The following is a 21,945-nucleotide window of genomic DNA, read 5'->3' as shown; positions in this document are numbered from 1 at the left end:
TTGATAATTGTCGCCTAACCTCTGTTAGTTTGCCAAACATCATCCGTAACAAATCTACTCTATCAAAACTTCTGCTGATCTTCGTTGTAACGGATATTATTCAATTCAGATCTTTGTTGTTAATAAAAACTACAAAATCAGCCCTTTACAACGCTGCTGGGCCAGATATAAGTACATGCTAACCTTAATCTTTCGCTTACTTGTTAAAGACACATCGGGTCATGTTATCCATGCATATACATCTCTAAAAGTTTTCCTTATTATGAGGTCTTTTATTAGGGTTTTGATGGAACATATCCAGCTCTATATTTATCTGCATAGTCTCGGAACGTTATAGTTCGATATGTATCCTGAATACGGGCACTGGCATTTAGGCAGCATTGTGTGCTGAGCGAGAGCATAAGAGAGAAGACCCAGAAGTTCCCCATGACTAACTGCCTGTCTTTCCCAGTCGGCTGGAGACAGCCACTTGTGTAAACGGGGAGCCACATCACCCGGTTGTCCTCGCTCTGTTATCTTTGTATCACAGTTATTATTCACTGTTAACTTTGTTACCATTCAGACGTCGGCAATTAGCGTTATAAATCAATTATTTGAATCCCTCTAAGAAAGCGACCGGCAGTGCTCGTCTAGGAATTGTTTGACATTTAATTTTGAGCTCGGTCTATTGTTCCTAATTGAAATAAAACTTACTTTACCTGTGCGCATGTAGCGGGGAAGAGGAGACGCCGTCGGGTAATTAAGTTGGGGGGTTTTGATCAGAGTCAATCGCACGAAATACGCGAATCTCTACAAGTCTACCAATTAATTTTGTTTTCAACCACGATCAGTTAGGTTATTGTGCTCCATAATTCTGTCAGGCGAGCGATTAGCGTGGCGAGTTAGCGGGAATAAGAGCCGTGAAGCCGTGCAAATGACAGCGCTCGCTTGACACGGGCAGGAGATGAAACCTCAATTGATTTCTCAACAAATACATTTTGATGGCAATCCATTTTGTAATATCCTGTTCCAAAACAGCAAAAACTGCCATAAATAGCTGGTGTCTTTTCGCGATCAAATATTTGCTTAATGTCGTTGGAGATGGGTAGTGTATCGCCTGACCCCTGCCGGCTGTTCAACGCGTCCCCTGGGCCCGCACCCAGCCCCTGTGACACAGACCACACACAGGGGGTCGTCAAAACAGAGCCAGTTGAGGAAGATACAGTCGGTGAATGTGGAGCTATTGAGAGTGGTGACGAAGAGAGAGACACGAATGATCAAAAACCACAAGAGACAAAAACACCTGTGTCAGACTTGAAGTTTTCCATTACGAACATCTTGAAGCGTGATGACACGGTGATTGGTGATCGCGAGGATTACCCTGGGCGTGGAGCCTCCGGTAGGTCACAATATACACAAGGGTATGCGGACCGTAGGGTACAGTCGGTAGAGAAGTGTCAATACCGTAGAATCAGTAGAGTAGATACATTTCTCTATAGCGGCAATTAAAAGAGTGAGTGAGTGAGTGCTTGGGGTTTAACGTCATACTTAACAATTTTTCAGTCATATGACGACAAAAGAATCCTTAGAGTGCATGTGATGTGCCTCCTTGTTGCAGGACGGATTTGCACCGCTCTTTTATCTAGTGCTGCTTCACTGAGACGCCTTACCGAAGGTAAGTAGCCGTCCCGCCCGAGCCATTATACTGAAACGGGTCAACCAGTTGTTGCACTATCCCCTTCAAGGCCCTCTTTTAAGGTCTTAGGTGTGACACGACCAAGGGTTGACCCTGGATCTACCGCTCCCGAATCAGACGCTCTACCAACTGTGCTTGAGCTGGGCCGGTCCAATTTAAGGATATGTGGGTCGTAGAGTATAGAGTCAGTAGAGTAGAGTCAGTAGAGTAGAGTCAGTAGAGTAGATATTTGTGCAGTTGGTTATACAGCAAACTGAATTTCACGAATTTTACTAAGCCTACGCGATGGTTATAAATTTTTGAGTGCAGGAAAACAGACAGATCCCTAAGAATTACACGTACCACCTGACTTAGAGCCACACTCAGCTTAAAACTAGTTCAACAATAATGAAAGACGTATGTAAGGCCAGAGGGGCGAGAGTTTTACTATAGGTTTAAGGGTGAGAATGGAGTCAGAATATTGTACGGGAGATATATAATGTAGAGAACCGCTTATAACCCACTTATCACAATTTTCATAATCCATGTCTATCTCAGTCACTGTCTTTTATGTCCCACCTGTCAAATTGATATGTTAATTTCCCGAAGGTTTGCCGAAGTAAATAAAATTAAGTAAGTTAACAAGAAAACTTTTAATACATGCGCATCAGAAATACAATTTCCATTTCGTGCTAGGGATCCCGCCAGCATAGTTAAATATTTACAGGTTATATTCTTATAATACTTTGATAATATAGCAATCTGGAAGTAATTGTCAATAAATATAAAAACTATTTCAAAAAAGTTATTTCCTAACAACGCCAGAAAACATTAAACTGTAACACAATTAAACATTAAACAAAATCAAGTATTGGTAATGGAACAAACTCAAGAGAGTAACAAAAAGAAGTGGTCAGATAATATAGTACCTTAAATAATTACTGTTAGAATGTGAAAACTGTTTTTATACACTTGTGTATTACGCCGAACATTTTCTTGTTTTACATATATAAAAACCGTGTATAGTAAAAAAACGGGCAGATCTAGGAAGGTTAATGACTGTACAGATGTAATACTGTCGCTAACTCTACCAGCAAGGCTTTTTTATGATCTCAATTAAATCAGATCCATTCGTTTTCGCTGTGCAGAATTGCTCAGAATGCGATATGCATAAATACAGATGCAAAGCATGCAGCGCAGCCAAAACGAAACGATCGAATTTTATAGAGATTGTGATCTCTACATATTTTTCTAAATATGGAGGACTATGTTGTATGCTTCGATATCAGTTAAATGCATTTACATGTGTCTTTAAATGGGAACAAAAAAGTTACGTTTTTTTTAAATTTTAAATGGTATTTGCAAGATTTAAGTGAAGACGATTACTAAGTCTTGTGTTTATAGCAATCAAGGCTAGGGTATAACAAGACAAGACGATTACCAAGTCTTGTGTTTGTAACAATCAAGACTAGGATATAACAAGAGAAGAGAAGACAATTACTAACTCTTGTGTTTATAACAATCAAAACTAGGGTATAACAAGAGTAGAGAAGACGATTACTAACTCTTGTGTTTGTAACAATCAAGACTAGGGTATAACAAGAGAAGAGAAGACAATTACTAACTCTTGTGTTTATAACAATCAAGACTAGGGTATAACAAGAGTAGAGAAGACGATTACTAACTCTTGTGTTTGTAACAATCAAGACTAGGGTATAACAAGAGAAGAGAAGACAATTACTAACTCTTGTGTTTGTAACAATTTTGCATCTTCTCTGCATACTGTTTATTACTTTTAACTCCAGCGTTACATATACTCTTAGACAACAGTTTATGTACAAAATTTTCATGAAAAGAACAGATTCTTTTTAAGATTACATCTTAAAGCTAATCCATATGTTCAACCGCTGATGTGAAAATAAATGAACAGGCGCAGTGTAGATAATTGTTTTGTGCCAATCTGGGGATTAACTTATAGTTTGTTCTAACAACATAGATGGCGGTAGTAATATCCATATTATGATAGGTGACGGTATAATAGTCTATATCTTTTAGCCAGTCATCTATATTCAGCTTTCTGTAAAATCACCTATACTCAGTTAAAATTGTATTTAGTTAGTGACACTTAACGCCACAAGCTCTACACATTGATATGTTGTAGGTGTATATTATTGAAAGGAAAATCCAGTCAGAATATCTTTTCTAATTCATAACGTTAAACTCCATAAGCCTGGTTTTAACTCCAAGAACTCATTGCCTCAGATGACGTCATAGTTATTTTTAAAAAATGGCAGGCGTGACTATGGGCGTAATTTATAATTTGTTACACAACTTTTTTTATACAACACGATAAAAACTACTTTCAGTAAATGACAAGAAAAACGAGGCCTGTCACACTCTACCGCGTTATGCTTCTATTTTCGATAAAAACACAACCCATAATATGCGGTAACCTTGGTTATTTTGAAAGATGGTTGTGAAAGACCTAATCGACCAGAGCCATTTGTTGCCGACGTGCCTACTAACTCTATAAATCAACTTTTAATCTGCACTTTTCTCGAGGCCATACGCCATGTTATGTTAGAGAAACCGGAAATATTGCGTCACTCGTACCTCATGTGGCTAACAGGTAATACAATGTTCGCGTGACGTCAGCGGAGAACATAATCATATATATCTAACATGGCGACACTTTTAAATTTTCCCAATGTGCCCAGTCTTACATACCTGCGGTGCTATATACATGCATATGCACACCTGGTCTTGTTGTGTCTTACTTCTGCTAAGTGAGTTATTGTACTCAGCATCTTGTTACTCGTGCAATGTTGGCATATATATGCGTGTTACGTGTGAAAATAACTGATAATCCTTGACATGCTATACATAATACCCTATAATATATTTTAGGACCATGCATTGTTAGTTAATGATTAGCGTAAGCGTTTCGAAAATTAAGTCTTCAAGTCTTTTCTTGAGATAATGGAAAATGCTTATAAAGATTACAACAACATTTAGAATCTTTTTGAATTCTTTTTGAATTCGTGAAATGACCGTTACTTGAAAAAATAAAAACATACACATCAGAGTTGTAACTGTGTAAGTATTAACTCTACTGGCCAGTCGGAGAAGCCAGCTATCGCTGGATCGTCAAGATAAAGGAGACCAGTCAGTTGGTGATGCTGTATGATTTCCTTGGTTTTTGTCGTGATTTTAAAACGGCCTGTGATGTCGTATGAAAGTGGTACGAAGTCTGGGTGTCATTCTGTTTTATTTAATTTGTAATTTACATCCTTTGTAGTTAACACATCTTCCTAGCACAAACAGTGCAAACGTACCGTACATATACTCTTATAATTCGCATGTACTTCATATCACTTTCGACCAATCGCCAACCCCACAAGGCTTTAGAAGCTTGCCAAATTATTGTTACGTACGCTGTTGAATTGCATGAAAGATTGTGCATAGGAAAATGAAAACGTATATTTATAAAGAGGAGTTTCGAATTCGAAATCTTTTGTCGTGAAAGGTAAAAAATTCCGTATTGTACATGTGACTTGTAAAACATGATAGATACCGTTTGCTGATATCAATTTACCGGTCACCTGTCGAACCGTGTCCCGTAGGCACAAGTGACACCTCGATCCATTAGGAACTTCCCCAGTTCACAAACGTTCACCTCCTCAATTTTATCCATCGTTCGTCTCCTCTAAATTGTTTTTCGTGAAACGTTTTTCGTACGTCCATGTTATAGTAAATGTTATCAAAAATAGTTGCCTCACAGTTTTGATAGGTAACATGATACTCAAGGACATGGTTTACTTTTAGCCATAAAAGAGTTCGAAGACGAAACTCGCCTATTACAGCCATTGAATGTGGTTACCACCTGAGTGTAGAAGCTTGACATATTAATACTATATCAGGCATTGTTAAATTGCGTGGAAGACTGGCTGTCCGAAATAAATATGTTTGTTGCAATTACTGTCAATGAGCCTGACTACAAACTCCAGGCCTAAGCGAAATTCAACGCTTGGCTTTTCGTTTAGAAGTAATTAAACTATTTGTCCGTACAAATCGATCCCTGACGTAGATATCAAAGTCTCAAAGCAACCTCAATCAAACTATATGGCTGCTGCGCAGTCATGTGCGGGCCTCTAGTCTAGAGTAGGCACAGTTACAAATTATAGGTAAGCTGTGTTCGGAAGACGGGATCTGTGTAATTGATGTAACGCTACACTCAGACATCTCGGTATAAACGCTTTACTAAGAAGTAGTCGGGTTTCTAGAAGAAGTATTTGAGTGATCAGCCCAAGGAGTTCAGTTCAGGTCGAATTACATGTACACTGTAAACTTGACAACTTGTTATTTGCTTGGTTTGGCTCTCAGAACAAGAAGATAGTTCCAAACTGGCCGGCTTGGTGTCATTATGCAGTGACGGTAGAGCGTCACGCCTGGTGTTTTCGGCATGGTGTTCCTGTGAGGTAGCAATATAAATATCGTCACTTAGACCCCCTGATGCAATTTACTTATTATTTGTAAAATGTCAGGATTTTCTTTACTGATGACATTTATTTCATACGTTAAATGTATATGTAACTATTTTATTTCGTTGCCGTGCTCAAGAGCTTTTATACGACAACTATCAGGTGTATGAGTGCAGTGACTGTGGGCTCATGCTGGCTTCCTCCTCCGCCATTCCTAGGAAGCAACCTGCTTATGGTGAGGTATCCCCCAGACTATGCCTGGTTTCCACCCACCATAAAGCTGACCGCCGTCGTATAACGGAAATATTCTTGAGTAGGGCGTATAACACTAATCAGATAAATAAATAAATAAATAAATAGGTGTATGTGGGAGTAAACCGACGACATTCGCTAGGTACCTGTCAGTCCTCCTGACTCATACCTGAAGCAGTAAGAGCTAGAAGACACGAGCGTAGTGGTCAAGAGCTTGGTTGTTGCAGAGGCTTTAACCACATAAACCAGCGATACTCCCGCCTGCTTAAGTCCGAAACGATCGTTTATGAGTGACGAAAAAAACATTAATACACCCACATCCATGGTGTTTTCTTGGGAAACCCTGTTGGGTTTATAAGTGCTTACCTACTCATACATACGTACATAGACGGTTTGAGCTCACCAATATCATGGGAGTGTTTGATAATGTTTCTCTAGTCCTACACGTCCCTGAGCACACTAAGAATATAGGTGCGTTTATTAATGTTTCTCTACTCCTACGTATCTCTGAGCACACCAAGAATGTGGGTGCGTTTATTAATGTTTCTCTACTAATACATGTCTCCGAGCAAGCCAAGAATGTGGGTGTATTTATTAATGTTTCTCTACTCCTACATATCTCTGAGCACACCAAGAATGTGGGTGCGTTTATAAATGTTTCTTTACTCCTACATATCTCTAAGTACACCAAGAATGTGGGTGTGTTTATTTATGTTTCTCCTCGCCTACATATCTCTGAGCACACCAAGAATGTGGGTGCGTTTATTCGTGACTCTCTACTCCTACATGTCTCTCAGCAAGCCAAGAATGTGGGTGTGTTTATTAATGTTTCTTTACCCCTACCTGTTTCTCAGGACACCAAGAATATGGGTGCGTTTATTAATGTTTCTCCACGCCTACATATCTCTGAGAAGGCCAAGAATGTGGGTGCGTTTATTAATGTTTCTCTACCCCTACCTGTTTCTTAGCACACCAAGAATGTGGGTGCGTTTATTCGTATTTCTCTACTCTTACATATCTCTGAGCACACCAAGAATGTGGGTGTGTTTATTAATGTTTCTTTACCCCTACCTGTCTCTCAGCACACCAAGAATGTGGGTGCGTTTATTAATGTTTCTCTACTCCTACATATCTCTAAGTACACCAAGGATGTGGGTGTGTTTATTAATGTTTCTCTACTCCTACATGTCTCTGAGCACACAAGAATGTGGGTGCGTTTATTAATGTTTCTCTACTCCTACATATCTCTGAGCACACCAAGGATGTGGGTGTGTTTATTCGTGTTTCTCTGCTCCTGCCTGTCTCTCAGCACACCAAGAATGTGGGTGCGTTTATTAATGTTTCTACGCGCCTACATATCTCTGAGCACAGCAAGAATGTGGGGGCGTTTATTAATGTTTCTCTACTCCTACATGTCATAGAGCACACCAAGAATGTGGGTGCGTTTATTAATGTTTCTCCACGCCTATATATCTCTACGAGCACACCAAGGATGTAGGTGTGTTTATTAATGTTTCTTTACCCCCACACATCTCTGAGCACACCAAGAATGTGGGTGCGTTATTAATGTTTCTCTACTATTAGATGTCTCAGAGCATTCCAAGAATGTGGGTGTGTTTATTAATGTTTCTCTTCTCCTACATGCCTTCAGCTCACCAGGGTGTCTTTTACGTGTATACTACTGATATACATACTGTGTTGTGGCAATATCATTTTAAACTTCAAGACGAAAGTGATAAATTTTGATGATATTTTAATTCAAAACATCATGTTGGCTTTTCTCCGGCGCTAAATGCCGGCAACGTACGGATGGTCGTGTGGTCGTGTGGTCGTGTGTTTCCTCCTACCATAAAAACTAAACAAATATATTCAAGAAATAATTCATATCATTTTGATGAAAATGTTGAAATTAATATTAAATTCGCCCTCACAGTATACTTGTGCTGTGAGGTAAAAAGGTAATGAGTTTATTCCTCCTAGTTTCGTGCACAAACAAGCCTGTGAAGGCCTGATGTTGATTGGCTTTGTTGTGTATCTAGGTGAGCTGGGCGGCACGGCTCGGCTAGCAGAGGCTGGCGGGATGATGGAAATGAGCGCTGGTGAGGATAGAACCGGGGAAAGAACAAAGAGAAACCGTACAACGTTCACCACACGTCAGCTTCAGGAGTTAGAGAGAGCCTTCCGCAAGACACACTATCCCGACATCTTCATGCGGGAGAAACTGGCCAACCGAATCAAGTTACCAGAGTCCAGAATACAGGTTCGATATCACTGCTACACGATGCCATGTCGTTACCATAGCAACCCTGATGCACGAGCGCAGCGTCGCTTTATACATGGTCATTGAGCGTTATAAGTGTGTTTTGTGTTTTTCAAGAAGATTTTAGAGACAGCTGGTTTTCGGATAATATCCGTTTCATCGCAAATTTACCTGACCATTGTTTCCAATATCACTTGACAAAATCTTCCCTGAAGCGTTGTAGTTTTCAAATAAAGTCTTATCTGACATCCATTTGAAAAATACATGTAAACGATTTATTTTGTCCTGTGTACTCGTTAAATTACTATTATAGCAGACTTATCAGATTTTAAGCAGAGTTTTGAATGATGGTCTTCTGGGCACAGTTGTGGAATTTAAACCGGTATTAACTTATAGTCTGGAATAGGTGCCGATATTCATGCAGTGCATGAGCCCTCGCTACCTCATAGAGTTTAAGCGCATGCTCGTTAAATCTTGGTCAGTGAGGCTGAGTATTCGAATCCAGCGACTTTCAGTCAAGAAATTTGTTAAGTGCCTGGCGAGAGACGGAGGCACGCTCCTGGCTCTCCACTTTCATCCTCCACTAGCCCTTAACGCCTTTATATAAAGGAAAACTTTCAAGTATGGCGTTAAACACCGGTGGGGTAAACGAATAAAATATGACGGGGTGGGCTGAGAAGTTAAAGTGCCAGCACGGTTTCCTCCCAACATAATACTGGCCCCGGTCGTACAAATTAAACATTTTTGAGTGTGGAATAAAAAACCCAATCAAATAAATAAAAAAATAAAAGCGTGGTTAAATCAAACATCTTTCTGTACTTGAGTGTTGGTAACTCATACTAAAGCCGTCAATCCGTAAACTAGACCAAAACAACAGGAAACCTCATCCTTTCACCAGTTTCATCAGGTATTGTAGTTCCTGCCTTAATTTGGTTGCAGGTGTGGTTCCAGAATAGACGAGCCAAGTGGCGGAAGAGGGAGAAACACATCCCGCCGGGAGGGGTCCCGGGGTTAAGGATGTCCCTGTCCCCTCAGTGGACGTCACAACAACACAGTGGACTCGTGGTAAGATTTTTTTTATTAAGAATAAACTCCACCATTCCAGCGTTACGCAGCCTTAAAAGGGAATTTACATGTTATCTCACACCTCGACATGATTTCTCAAATCCGACCTGATATATCAGACCCCGACACCGATCTATTATCTCGAACCCAGACTTGGTTTTAACAGCTCCGTTTTCGATAAACACAGCAACACCGGGTTTTTATTACATACCGTCCCTTTGGTCTGATGTAACTGAAGTGCTATTCTAGTTAGCAGATTTGTGTTTATGTGAAGAAGCCCTGACAGGATGCCGGCATGCAGGTATGTTATTTGATATCACATCAATATTTACAGTACCCTCAACGGCCTTATTCTCAATCCGGCAGAAATCTGTACCAACCGTACCGTGCTTTATGTCCTACTAAAGCATAAACAGGTTTTAAACCTTTGCATTGTTCAGGTGAATGCAGTTTTATTTGAGTTTGTTAAATATTACATGCTTCAAAGGAATAAATAATTTGGTAAAATGATTTGATAAATAATTTTGTGAGGCAGATCTTAGATTTGCCTGTTTGTTATATATGTATGTGCGATAATTTAATTTTAATAGAATACCAATTCAACTTGTAATAATTATTAAAACAGCCTATATTGAAACTGTATGTGCGCAAAAATGAAAATTTGTGGTAAGGTCTGTTGCAAAATGTGATATCTGCACTATTACGAGCAAAGGGTTTGTGTAGAAAGGGACATAACTCTTCCAATGTATGTACAATTTACCGTCGAGACATACAGCTTAGAGCAAAGTGAAACGTTCGTATGATTTATTAATTGTTTAAAATTTTCGATGACTAATGTTTAATTTTAACCTAAAAAGCACATATTAGTAAGAAAAAGCGCAAATTGTTGTAGACCTGGGGGGCAACCATTTCGGCTAGCCGATCCACATCGTGAACATCAAACGTGCCTCGCCTCACTCTACAACAAAGTCTGGTTTATCATACGTCTTTAGACTTCAGTCATACATTCAAACATAACTGCAGTTAGAGTGATGTGCTCTTCGAAGTTTAAAATGTGTACACATTGATTCTCTATTGCAGAACATTGTAACAACCACAAATTTAGTTATTTCTGGTCCGAATTTGGCTTTTTAAGCACTTGCAGTTTTTCAGTCGCGTAGCTTTCGCGTAACTATATTTGTTACTCGGAATCATGTTTGTTTTTCGGAACTATGTTTTTTCCTCGGAATTATGCTTGTTCCTCGGAACTATGTTTGTTCCTCGGAATTATGTTTTGTTCCTCGGAATTATGTTTTGTTCCTCGGAACTATGTTTGTTGCTCGGAATTATGTTTGTTCCTCGGAACTATGTTTGTTCCTCGGAATTATGTTTGTTCCTCGGAACTATGTTTGTTATGTTTGTTCCTCGGAACTATGTTAATTGATTGGATTACTATAAAGGACATAAAATCCCAGACACACACTAGATGAAATTTTCAAACCTGTATTCAGACTTTAAATACAGTGTATGTTTGGTCTAATTATTATTTATTTGCATTAAAAAAGACATTTCACATAAGAAATGCAACTTTTAAGAAGATGCTTGCTTTTAGATGTCCGTATATCCATAACCAGGATGTTTCCAAGGACAGTTACAAGAATAAATTGTTTTATTTTTTTTATCATTTGATTATTGTTCAACAGTAAATTTGTTTTTGAAGCAATGCGTGTAGTATGACTTGATTTGAAATGGTGTCTTAAATGTTTCAACATTTAGCACTCCTCCTGTATTTGGTTAGCGGCTTAGGCTACACATGCGCAATACAAAAACTTGTAATCAAGATTATCCTGAGACAAGTGTTGGGGCACTGCTTGAGACGTTGCTCCGTTGTTAGACACCCTAAATTTCTGCACAATTATTTCTGTACAAATTGTAAATATTTAAGAGTTTTGGCTGTTTGGAAGAAAAGAAACTTTTTGGCCCAGGAATACTATCCACTTCAGTGTAGGTTACCAACGTGACAAAATGCTTTGTGCTCACTTCCAGCAGCAGTAGTTTTAAAAGATGGTGGCAATGATACATTTAAGTTTTATGTTGTTTATGCACTGTAGCTGGTATAAGGGAAACAACTCTTGGAGGTTAAATGAGTTGCCGTCAACTAAGCTGTGGACTTGCTAAACACCCGTTACATGGCTTGCATGCTATTGAAAGATAGGTGCAATTTTTCAATGCGCATAGGTATAAAATTTGAAACATATTTATATAAAATGTTTTTAAATTATCAAGTAGATTTAGCATATGTATGGTACTGAATTAAGAAAACGGATGCACGATACCATTATTTGTCTCTACTTTGAGTTGTGTATTTATTTAGTTAGTTAGCAAAAAGAAAAAAATTGTAATCTACGGATATTACTAGAGCAGTAATTGTGACTTAATTTTTTTGTTCAGAAATAATTCATTCTCTTTTTTGATTTTTAGAATACATTGCACATACGTTTGCCCAGGTATGTCGTTCTCTGGTTCACATTAAAACACAAGGATTGGATTAATCAAAGTCGCTGGAGCTACCTGTTATTTTTCCAAACGTAGCAGCTATTTTTGAAGTCTTTTTTTAATTTTAATGCACCTCTAACATCAGTCTGACAGAAACCTGTAGGCCTACACATAACATTTCCAGTTATCAAGATACTGTGATAATCGCTGGAAACCTTCACTTTGCTGTATGAAAGGGTATAGGTTTGTGGCTGCTATTCGGTACAAATGAGGTGAAGATTTTGTATAGGGTTAAGTGTCTGCATTTCTGTGAGAACTGAACAAGGTGGCCGCTAAGTACATATTTAACCAATCTACTGAGAAAAGATGCCATTAACCGTTAGTCTTTCCCAGCAATGAATATATTCGACAGCCAGCCGATAGCGATGTATCTGGTCAGTTATGATATGTTTATGATGAATGGTTTTACTCCTCCTTCTGTTGATTACGTCAGTTTTTTTGTTATTGTTTTTTTTTTCAAATACGCTGTCGTCAATTACCCAGAGAAGACCACCCAGGGATAAATAAGCTGCGTAGGGAGTACCGATATTCCCACACCAAGTACTCATCTGGGGAATTAACTTTCGATCAAGAATTATTGATATCGATATATATTCCTGGATCGTGAGAATTTTTTTACTCTTATCGATACTTGCGATTAAATGGTAATTTTGCCCGCCACACAATGGGGCCTATACTCCCACGCCAATAGAGAACAAAGCTGACCGATAATATTTGTACTCCCACGCCCAGAGATAGCTAACCTTTTGAGAAGTTTTCTTATCCTTTGGAACCATTGCTATCTAGGACAATGGCTATCGTTAAATTAAAGGATATAGCTACCCTAGAATAGCCTAGTTATCCTTTGGTGAGTTAATATAGTCACACTCGAACAGCTTAGCTATCCCTTAGTGGGGCTGTGCATGCATCCTTGTACACTTTTGTTATCTCTGTGATCGTATAGGCACCCTCGGACACTTTTGTCATCTGTTTGCGGGGAATACAGATCCCTTCGTACACCTGTGTTATCTCTGTGCCCGTATAGGCACCCTCGGACACTTTTGTCATCTGTTTGCAGGGCATACAGATCCCTTCGTATACCTTTGTTATCTGTGTGGTCGTATAGACACCATCGGACACTTTTGTCATCTGTTTGCGGGGCATACAGATGCCCTCGTACACTTTTGTTATCTGTGTAGACGTATAGGCACTCTCGGACACTTTTGTCATCTGTTTGCGGGGCGTACAGATGCCCTCGTACACTTTTGTTATCTGTGTAGACGTATAGGCACCCTCGGACACTTTTCTCATCTGTTTGCGGGGCTTACTGATCCCTTCGTACACCTTTGTTATTTGTGTGCCCGTATAGGCACCCTCGGAAACTGTTGTTATCTGTTTGCGGAACATACTGATCCTTTCGTACACCTGTGTTATCTGCGTAGTCGTATAGGCACCGTCGGGCATTTTTGTTATCTGTTTGTGGAGACTTAAAGGTACCTTCTGACTCCTTTTTATATGTTGAGGGCGCGCACCTTTCTTTTCTGTTGGCAGAACGTATTGTTATCTGCTGGTAGAGGTGTATAGACGTCTTCATACACCTTTATTACCTGTTGGTGAGTCACCCTCAGACATCTTTCTTATCTGTTTGTGTTAAGTAAATTTGTTTATTTATTTGATTAGTGTTATACGCTGTACTCAAGAATATTTCACTTATACGACGGCGGCCAGCATTATGGTGGGAGGAAACCGGACACAGCCTAGGGGAAGTGGGGAGTATAAGCATCCCTGAACATTTTTGTTTCTTTTGGTGAGGGCGTATAGGCAACCTCGGACATCTTGTAATATGCTTGTAGGGGTATGCAGGCATCCCAAAACATCTGTGCTATCTGGTGGTGGAGGCATATAGACACTCTCGGACACCTTCTGTTGTTTGGCATGATAGGCATCCTCGGACACCTTTGTTATATGTTGTGGGGGGGGGGGGGGGGGGGCACAGGCACCGTCGGGCATCAGGTTATCCGTTGGTGGAGGCGCATAGGCGTTCTCTGACCGCTTTGTTATCCGTTAATGTGGCTGTACAGACAGCCTCGCTCTTCTTCCTTATTTGTTGGTCCGGGCGTTTAAGACATGCGGACATCTTTAATATTCGGTGATGTGGGCGCATAAGACACCTGGGACACCTTTGTTATTTGTTTGTGCACCCTCTGACATCTTTGTTATCTGTTTGTGCACCCTCTGACATCTTTGTTATCTGTTTGTGCACCATCTGACACCTTTGTTATCTGTTTGTGCACCCTCTGACATCTGTTATTTGTTTGTGGGGATTAAAGGTACCCTTGGACACATTTGGTTTCTGTCGGTGGTGGAGTGTAGGCATATCCTCGGACACCTTTGTTAATCCTTCACATGTAGATAAATAAACTAGTGAAATAGAAAATTTAAACATTGTAAACCAAAAACAGCTGCCAATGAACAAAGCACTGAATTTAAGTCTTTTGATTCCGCGATGCGATTTTCAACAACAGAACATCTGTTGAAGGTGCATATACTCCCCAACCATGGGAATGCTGTTACACCGAAACAATCTATCCTGAGGTATTATGGTTTTGCCGTCACGAGTACCCGAAATTTTACAACCCGATGTACACCTGCCGCTTTCCAACCCCCGCATTCGCCGGGCGTGCCACAGGCTACCCGAGTTATCGTAAGATGTGAACTGAACATAAGCCAAGCCCCGAAAACGGATTCTTTTTATCTTCTTACGTCAATTACATTTGGAATTATCGGATGATACCCAGTACAAATTGATCGATGTCCATTTCGGGATTCTCACAAGAACTCTGCTTAGCCACCGGCGGGAGAGGTTATCCAGCCCGGCGCTACTAGGTCAACATTCACCACGTACGGAAACCTATCTGACTAGCCAGAGTCGTATTCGATACTTTCTGGGGAAATCGCGCACAATTTGTCAACATTGCGAAATTAAACAGACCGATCGCCATCGGCAAGTTATCCGTCAGCGTACCTTAGACGATACGTAGAGTCCGATATTCTCTTACAGGTACTACGTTCTCACGGAAGGCTAGCCAGTTAACAATGCGTAGAAAGTATTGTATTCCTAAGCACTATCACTGTGTATGCAAGAAAATGATTTCGTGCCATTTAGATCACAGACATACCTATAAAATTCTTCCTCCATCTGTTTAAAGGTCATTGCCCCCTACGGCACATTTGTATACCTCGTTTTCCAGTTGTTTACACCTTGGTGTCACTGCAGGCTTACTCAGAGAATTCGCTGTTCGTCTGTTTAACATTTTTGACCGCACAGATATAATTATACAAACGGTGCATTATGTGTTATATTCACGAAAACCATTCGTAGATAGTAATTCTAACTCGATAATACCACCTTTTAAAATCTTATTACCAGCCCAGACAGAATTCGCCCCCTATCTGTTCAGTTCCAGCTTTAGTTCAAAATTCTTTTAGTCACTTGCCTATATTCAGCTGCCTGTAAAATCAGTCCAGAATTGCTTGTAGTCAGCGACGTTTACATTATTGAAAAGAAACTGGACTCAGAATACGTTTTCTAATTCTTCGTGTTAAACTTCATAAGCTCGGTTTCGACACCAATAACTCATTAACGCAAACACGGGGGTTAGATAACACTCCATTGCTTTTTATAACCGAATATCCTAACTTTCAACTCTAAAACCATACTGCCGTGAGATCATATTTCCTTAAATTAGATAAAATCTATTTTACGGTTATATTGTACTAAAACGTGTGAACAATTTCAAATGCAGCAGTGTCAGAAACATAGTTTAGAGTAAAACTGGAGACAGTTTAGGTAACGGGTTTCGCTTTGCAAGAAAATCAGCTGTCAACATATCCATGTGTAGAGCTTGTGTTTTGTGCTCAAGAATATTTTACTTATACGACGGCGACCAGCATTATGGTGGGGTGAAACCGGCCAGAGCCCCGGGGAAACCCACGACGGTCCGCGGGTTATTTCAGACCTCCCCACATACGATCGGTGAGAAAGCCAGCATGAGCGACAGCATTGGTGAGAGGCTCCAGGGCCATTATGCCGCCATCGCACGTTAACCACTTCGGCTTCGGAGGCCCCTAGTTGTCATTTGTGCAGTCTATCATTCGCTGAAGACCATTTGTCTTCCATCAGTCTATGGCGTGCATTTCTGTACGTCACACATGGGAAAGTTACGACGTAAAACCGCAAGTACACATATATATGTGGGAAAGTTCGTCAGTAAATTTCCAACGGTCGCTGGTTTTGCCGGACTCAGTGCATGGCCCTCCATCCATAAAACTGACAGCCTTCGGATAAGTGAAAACTTGAAGATGGCGTTAAACAGCGATGTAAGACCTCAGTGTGAGTTGTATGTGAAGAATATTGATTCCAAAACATAGCATAATAGTTAATTCCAGGAAATTATATTATTGTTACGTCGTCCGTGGGAAGGTCTGTCAGCAACCTGCAGATGGTCGTGGGTTTCCCCCGGGCTCTGCCCGGTTTCCACCCACCATAATGCTGGCCGCCGTCGTATAACTGAAATATTCGTGAGTATGTCGTAAAACACCAATCAAATAAATAAATAAATATTATTGTTATGTACAGTAACAATAGACATGAAATCTCTAATGGTCGTCCTCTTTCAATAGACAAACTTCAGTAGATAGGATTCCAACTGCCACCGATTTGCCGATGGTTTAGAGTTACAATATATATCTGTGAAAATAGTACCGAGCTGTACTGTAAGCTCTGATCATGCCCTCTGAAGATTTCCACCCGGACTTCCGGTTAATAACAGCCCGCTATAGGTTGTTCAGGGACTGTTCTATAGTCATTGTTCACTAGTTTGCCTCTAATGAGAAGTCACTATTAGCCTGAGTACACTGGAAGACCCGGGATGGAGGCGTTGATCTTGTGCTCATGTTTGACGCGTGGTAAGGGCTTTGTTAATTGGACTGGTCTCACCAGGTCCGCGGCATCTCTCAACCTGTCTTTGCACTCCAATAGGAAGTGCCTTTCATGTGCCTAGTCTTTTGAGGCGATGCGGTTGAAGTCTGTGACCACTCGCCCAGTACAAGTCTTTCGGAGGACATGGAGACGGAACAAGAGCAGGTTCTAGTTAATTATTCATAATTGGCTTCGTTTGTATGACTTCTTTTCCAGATATCCGGAGGTCTGTACGGTGGCTACCTGGGTACTTATCCGAGTTTCGGTGCAGGTGGAGTGACCCCGAGTTTCGTGCCTCATCTACCACCGCCGACATTACCCCTACAGGCCTACGAGCTTCTTGCACCAACCATCAATGACGACATGGAGGGTACGACGAGGACAAGTCTTCAGCTTAAAGCAAGAGAGCACGCCGCTTCTCTGGCACTTCTACATGCTCGTCAGTCCTTCTGAAGCCAGATTGACATTGCTGCAGTGTCAGTTTACACAAAAACATCATCTGATCAGGAGAATGTGGCCTTCCTTTGTGGGCATGCGGACCAAACAATGACTCGAGGCGGCCATCGCCGAGAGCATAGTCTAAGAATTAGCGGTAAGGACGGACGACATATGATACTTCATGCGCAGTGAAATACTCTCATACTATATCCCTATCAGCGACTGGGAGATAAGTTCGGCCAGCATGAACAATATCGCCATTATCTACGGAATATATGAAGACCAACCGATAAAGACATCCACATATTATCTTACTCCTCAATTCTCATGATCAGCATCGGTCATGAACCAACTTATTCATGCTGTGCCAGATGCGCTCCCAGACCAGATACCACGGATATACATGTTCCGTAAATTTGTGCCAAGATGTTCAAATGTTAACTCTAAATTGTCTATATATGTCCTTTACATTGTGTGTCCCTACCCATTACCTAACCTATTTAGTTCCGGGCATTAGAGGTCAGAGTTTTAGATTGTTTCATTACATAAGCTCCTTTATGGAGACATGGAGGAGAGAAAAAATTAGAAGTTACGAGCAACATAAATTCTCAGATCATTTACAGTCGAACTGAAAGTCCATTGCCAGTAGCAAATGTAGCAAGAGCTTTTACTTTTTGCTGATTACAGTTAGGAAACTAATAGACTCCGAATACAGAAGAACCAGAAAAGCCGTACCTTTACCGGAATATACATATTATGATCATTTAACTAATAAAAAGACAGAATTCCGGACAATCCTTCACGTCAATAACATGGTTGTGCAGATACAGTGTCCGATAGTGGCTGACATGTGGCAGGAGACCCGTAAAGCGATACAATATTACCTCCAGATACTGGAGATCTTAGGGTTCAATTCCATGTGTTTCAGTTAAACATGGCCCGAGTACTTATACTGTGCTTAATATACCATAACTCGCTTACACAAAATCGTAAAAAGCACGAATACGGTCAACAGAAACCCTTTTTTCTTTTTGGAGAGTCAGCATCGTTTGAAAGTTTTGCTCTTTTTCAATTAATTATTATCTCTTCGTTCATGTTTTTTTAATGGCTATATGATGAATGTGTCTCCATGTAATAGACAGGACCCAGTGTCGACATATTTATAGTGCGTGGAAGTCCATGTTCTTACACTAGACGCGACGCGTCCACCCAAGCAAATACTGACATAGGACCGACCAGTAATTAGCTCAATCCTCCTACGCTGACACTCAGGCAAGATAGCAGTAAGATTACCGATTTAAAAATCTTTGGTGTGACTGAACTCTGGATCGAACCCTTGATGTATCCCTAAGAGACAGGCGCTCTAATCACTTCACGACTACGCTGTTTTTTTCTCTTATAATCGTGTTGTCAGAAATTTTGCGAATTCTTACAAACGTTCAAGACAAAAGCAAATTTCACGTTAGGTAAAGTTAACTTTTTCCACTTTGACCATTCTACGGAGGGAGCTTTCTAACCTTTGTCACGGTGTACCGGACCCAAAAGATCTGAGGCGGTGGAGATTGCCACCAGGTTTGGTCCCAGGTTAAAGATATGGCTGTCCTCTACAGATCACAGACAGGCTAAGCCGATTCTAACCACAGTTACATGCTGGCTTCATGTTGCCAGAGTTTTTTCATTCCAAGTTTCTAGTGGCTATAACATGTGATACGAGATGACTAACTTGTTATTAATTAATTAATAGATATAACTATTAAATATTTCAATAATAAAGTGTGTTGTTGAGTAGTTGGAGACGAGACAATATTGTTAGGAGAGTTGATGTCGGCTTACATCTAATATTTATTTATTTATTTTTTTGGTGTTTTACGCCTTACTCAAGAATATTTCACTTATGCGACGGCGGCCAGCATTATGGTGGGACGAAACAGACCCAGGGTGAAACTCCTTGGTGCTGGTAGGCCGTTTACATATAGTAATACCATTGACTGTTAAAATTCAACATCACACAATATCAAATGCAATCACTGTCTCTCCAAATTGGGTGATATATGCATCAGCATGCCCAAAATTGGTCACCCAAAAAATTCAGATAGCGATTTATGCTTAAGCTTATATACTTTGGCGACATCACTGCATTCAGGCCAGTTCTGTTTATTGTGTGTGTAATTTTCTAACTTTTTAACGTAACACTTAGTGCATGTAAAGCCTCAATGGTAACATATTTACACACACTGCGAGAAGTTTAACTGAATTGTGTGTGACTGCTGAAGGTTACAATACTTTGACATAGGAAAACATTTCGTTGTTTATCTGTCCTGAGATGCCGATGAGCCATGTGCATTTGAAACATCTGACACATACGCGACACGAAGCACAAAAGAGCAACAATGGAACCAGTATGCATGTTCATTCTAAAGTCTCGCTTTAAGCGTTTGTTACCACGTAGGTATCGCTAACATCGCTGGACAATATGAACATCTTACATACTGGATTGGAAGAACCTTACGTCTTTCAGTATGAACGGTCCTTAACTCGTAACGTGCGGAATCGGCTTTTTTCAGGCATCTGACCCGTCTTCTCAGATGTTCATTGTGAAAAGCAGAAGCTAAGTACACGAAATGGGAACGTCATGCCTAGGGTCTAGTTACCTACCTGTTACAGAATACAAAAAATAGTATGTGCATCGCCTTTGCGAATAACTATTTATGTGAATACACAAAGTAACGGCCAAGCGTTGTATAAAGGAAATATTCTTTTAGCGTGGCAGAAATATTCAGTCAATTAAGTTAATAAATAACGGCTAGATGCCTAACCTCTTTATTAAGTAAAGCCGCGTTGTCCTCTCAACGTATTGAGTTTGACGCAACGTCCATGACAATACAAAATGAATATATAAGCGACACGGCCTTGCTGAATGGACGTCAGACTGACTGTCGGGCTGTGTCTTGTCACATCACATTGTATAACATATGTGTAAGGGTACCACTATCGCAATGTAAAGATGAGCAACAACGGGCTTGTTTCACTCTCGGATCACCGATAAGCCTTACACAAGATCCAACAAAGAAACACGAAGACGCTTGAATAAGTTCAATACATATATTTGAACAAAATGCAAATAATACAACTGACAATGATATACAAAGCAGTAAAAATAATATATATGTGGTCTCTTATTGAAGACAGCGTCTAAATCCGGATGGAATATTCGGGCTTCCAAAGACGATTCAGTAGACTAAATATAAAATCCACAGTGAAGAGGAATTCATCAATCGACGGGTGATGGGATGACAATGTTTGGTACGGCACGCTGACGATAATTTATTCTGGTGGGGTCCGTGATGCCGAGCTGGCGATGTATGTTTCACTCCTCGGAAAGATACGCAAAGTCCCTTTCAGGTAAACTGGGATGAAACGTATGTAATCGCTCAAAGAGACAATGAGCGATACCAGCTCCAAAATACCGTCTCAATAATATCAAGTGGTAAAATACAAGCTCACAAAGTGCTCTGAACAGAAAATGGGGTACAAATGACGAATGTCGAATGATGTGAAAGCCGATATCTCCAAAAACGATAAAATGACAGTAAATGTGACTACTCTCAAATGACAGTAAATGTGACTACTCTCACAAGACAATAAAAGTGGGCTGGAGTAAATGACTGCGAGCTTCACAACTCCTTCGCTGATATATATACACTAACGTAAAGAAAATTGTGGATGGTTTGATCGCAAACATGTTTACGACACCGATACATATTTCCTGAATGTATACCCTAGGTGCAATGGCACTAAATTCATGAACACCGAAGCCTCAAGAACGCTCGACTGAATAACACTGCGGACTATAACATACACAAAGGGGAAAATGTAGGACAGACATTGACCCGTTAAAATAAATAAAAAATATATAATACAATGTTTAAAAACGGGGTTCGTAACACTCCTTTCCCCGCCCACCCCTACTCTAAAGAAAAGATAACTGTACATAAGTACGGTGATCATTACAATCACTAAATATAACACATACATACAATAATGAAAATATATGATGATATATGTGATATATAGTGATATATGTACATCTACAAAGAAATATACATACACAAATGTCGTTCAAGCTTTGGTAAGCATGTCAGCCATAATGCTATCCTTACCAGCAATATATACAATTTCAGAGCATAAGGCTGTAAGGTCAAACATCATCGTAATAATCTCTGATTTTTGTTCTTAAACTTCTCCAAGAACACCAAAAGCTTGTGATCAGTAAACACAGTGACATGACCAGAACAACTGG

The 21,945-nt window shown here is 40.1% G+C and overlaps 1 protein-coding gene across 1 annotated transcript; it reads left to right on the top strand.

The window, feature by feature from the left end:
- Positions 1-1,068: 1,068 nt before the first annotated feature.
- Positions 1,069-10,846, top strand: LOC135467239 (retinal homeobox protein Rx2-like). Its single transcript, XM_064745002.1, has 4 exons — positions 1,069-1,378; positions 8,427-8,647; positions 9,587-9,712; positions 10,793-10,846. Exons 1-4 carry the CDS (start codon positions 1,069-1,071, stop codon positions 10,844-10,846), a joined length of 711 nt encoding a protein of 236 aa, XP_064601072.1.
- The last annotated feature ends 11,099 nt before the right edge of the window (positions 10,847-21,945 follow it).

This window comes from Liolophura sinensis, chromosome 6 (assembly GCF_032854445.1).
Source record: "Liolophura sinensis isolate JHLJ2023 chromosome 6, CUHK_Ljap_v2, whole genome shotgun sequence".
Lineage (NCBI taxonomy): Eukaryota > Metazoa > Mollusca > Polyplacophora > Chitonida > Chitonidae > Liolophura > Liolophura sinensis.
The sequence above is the reverse complement of the archived record's forward strand: the minus strand, read 5'-3'. Positions and strand labels throughout refer to the sequence as shown.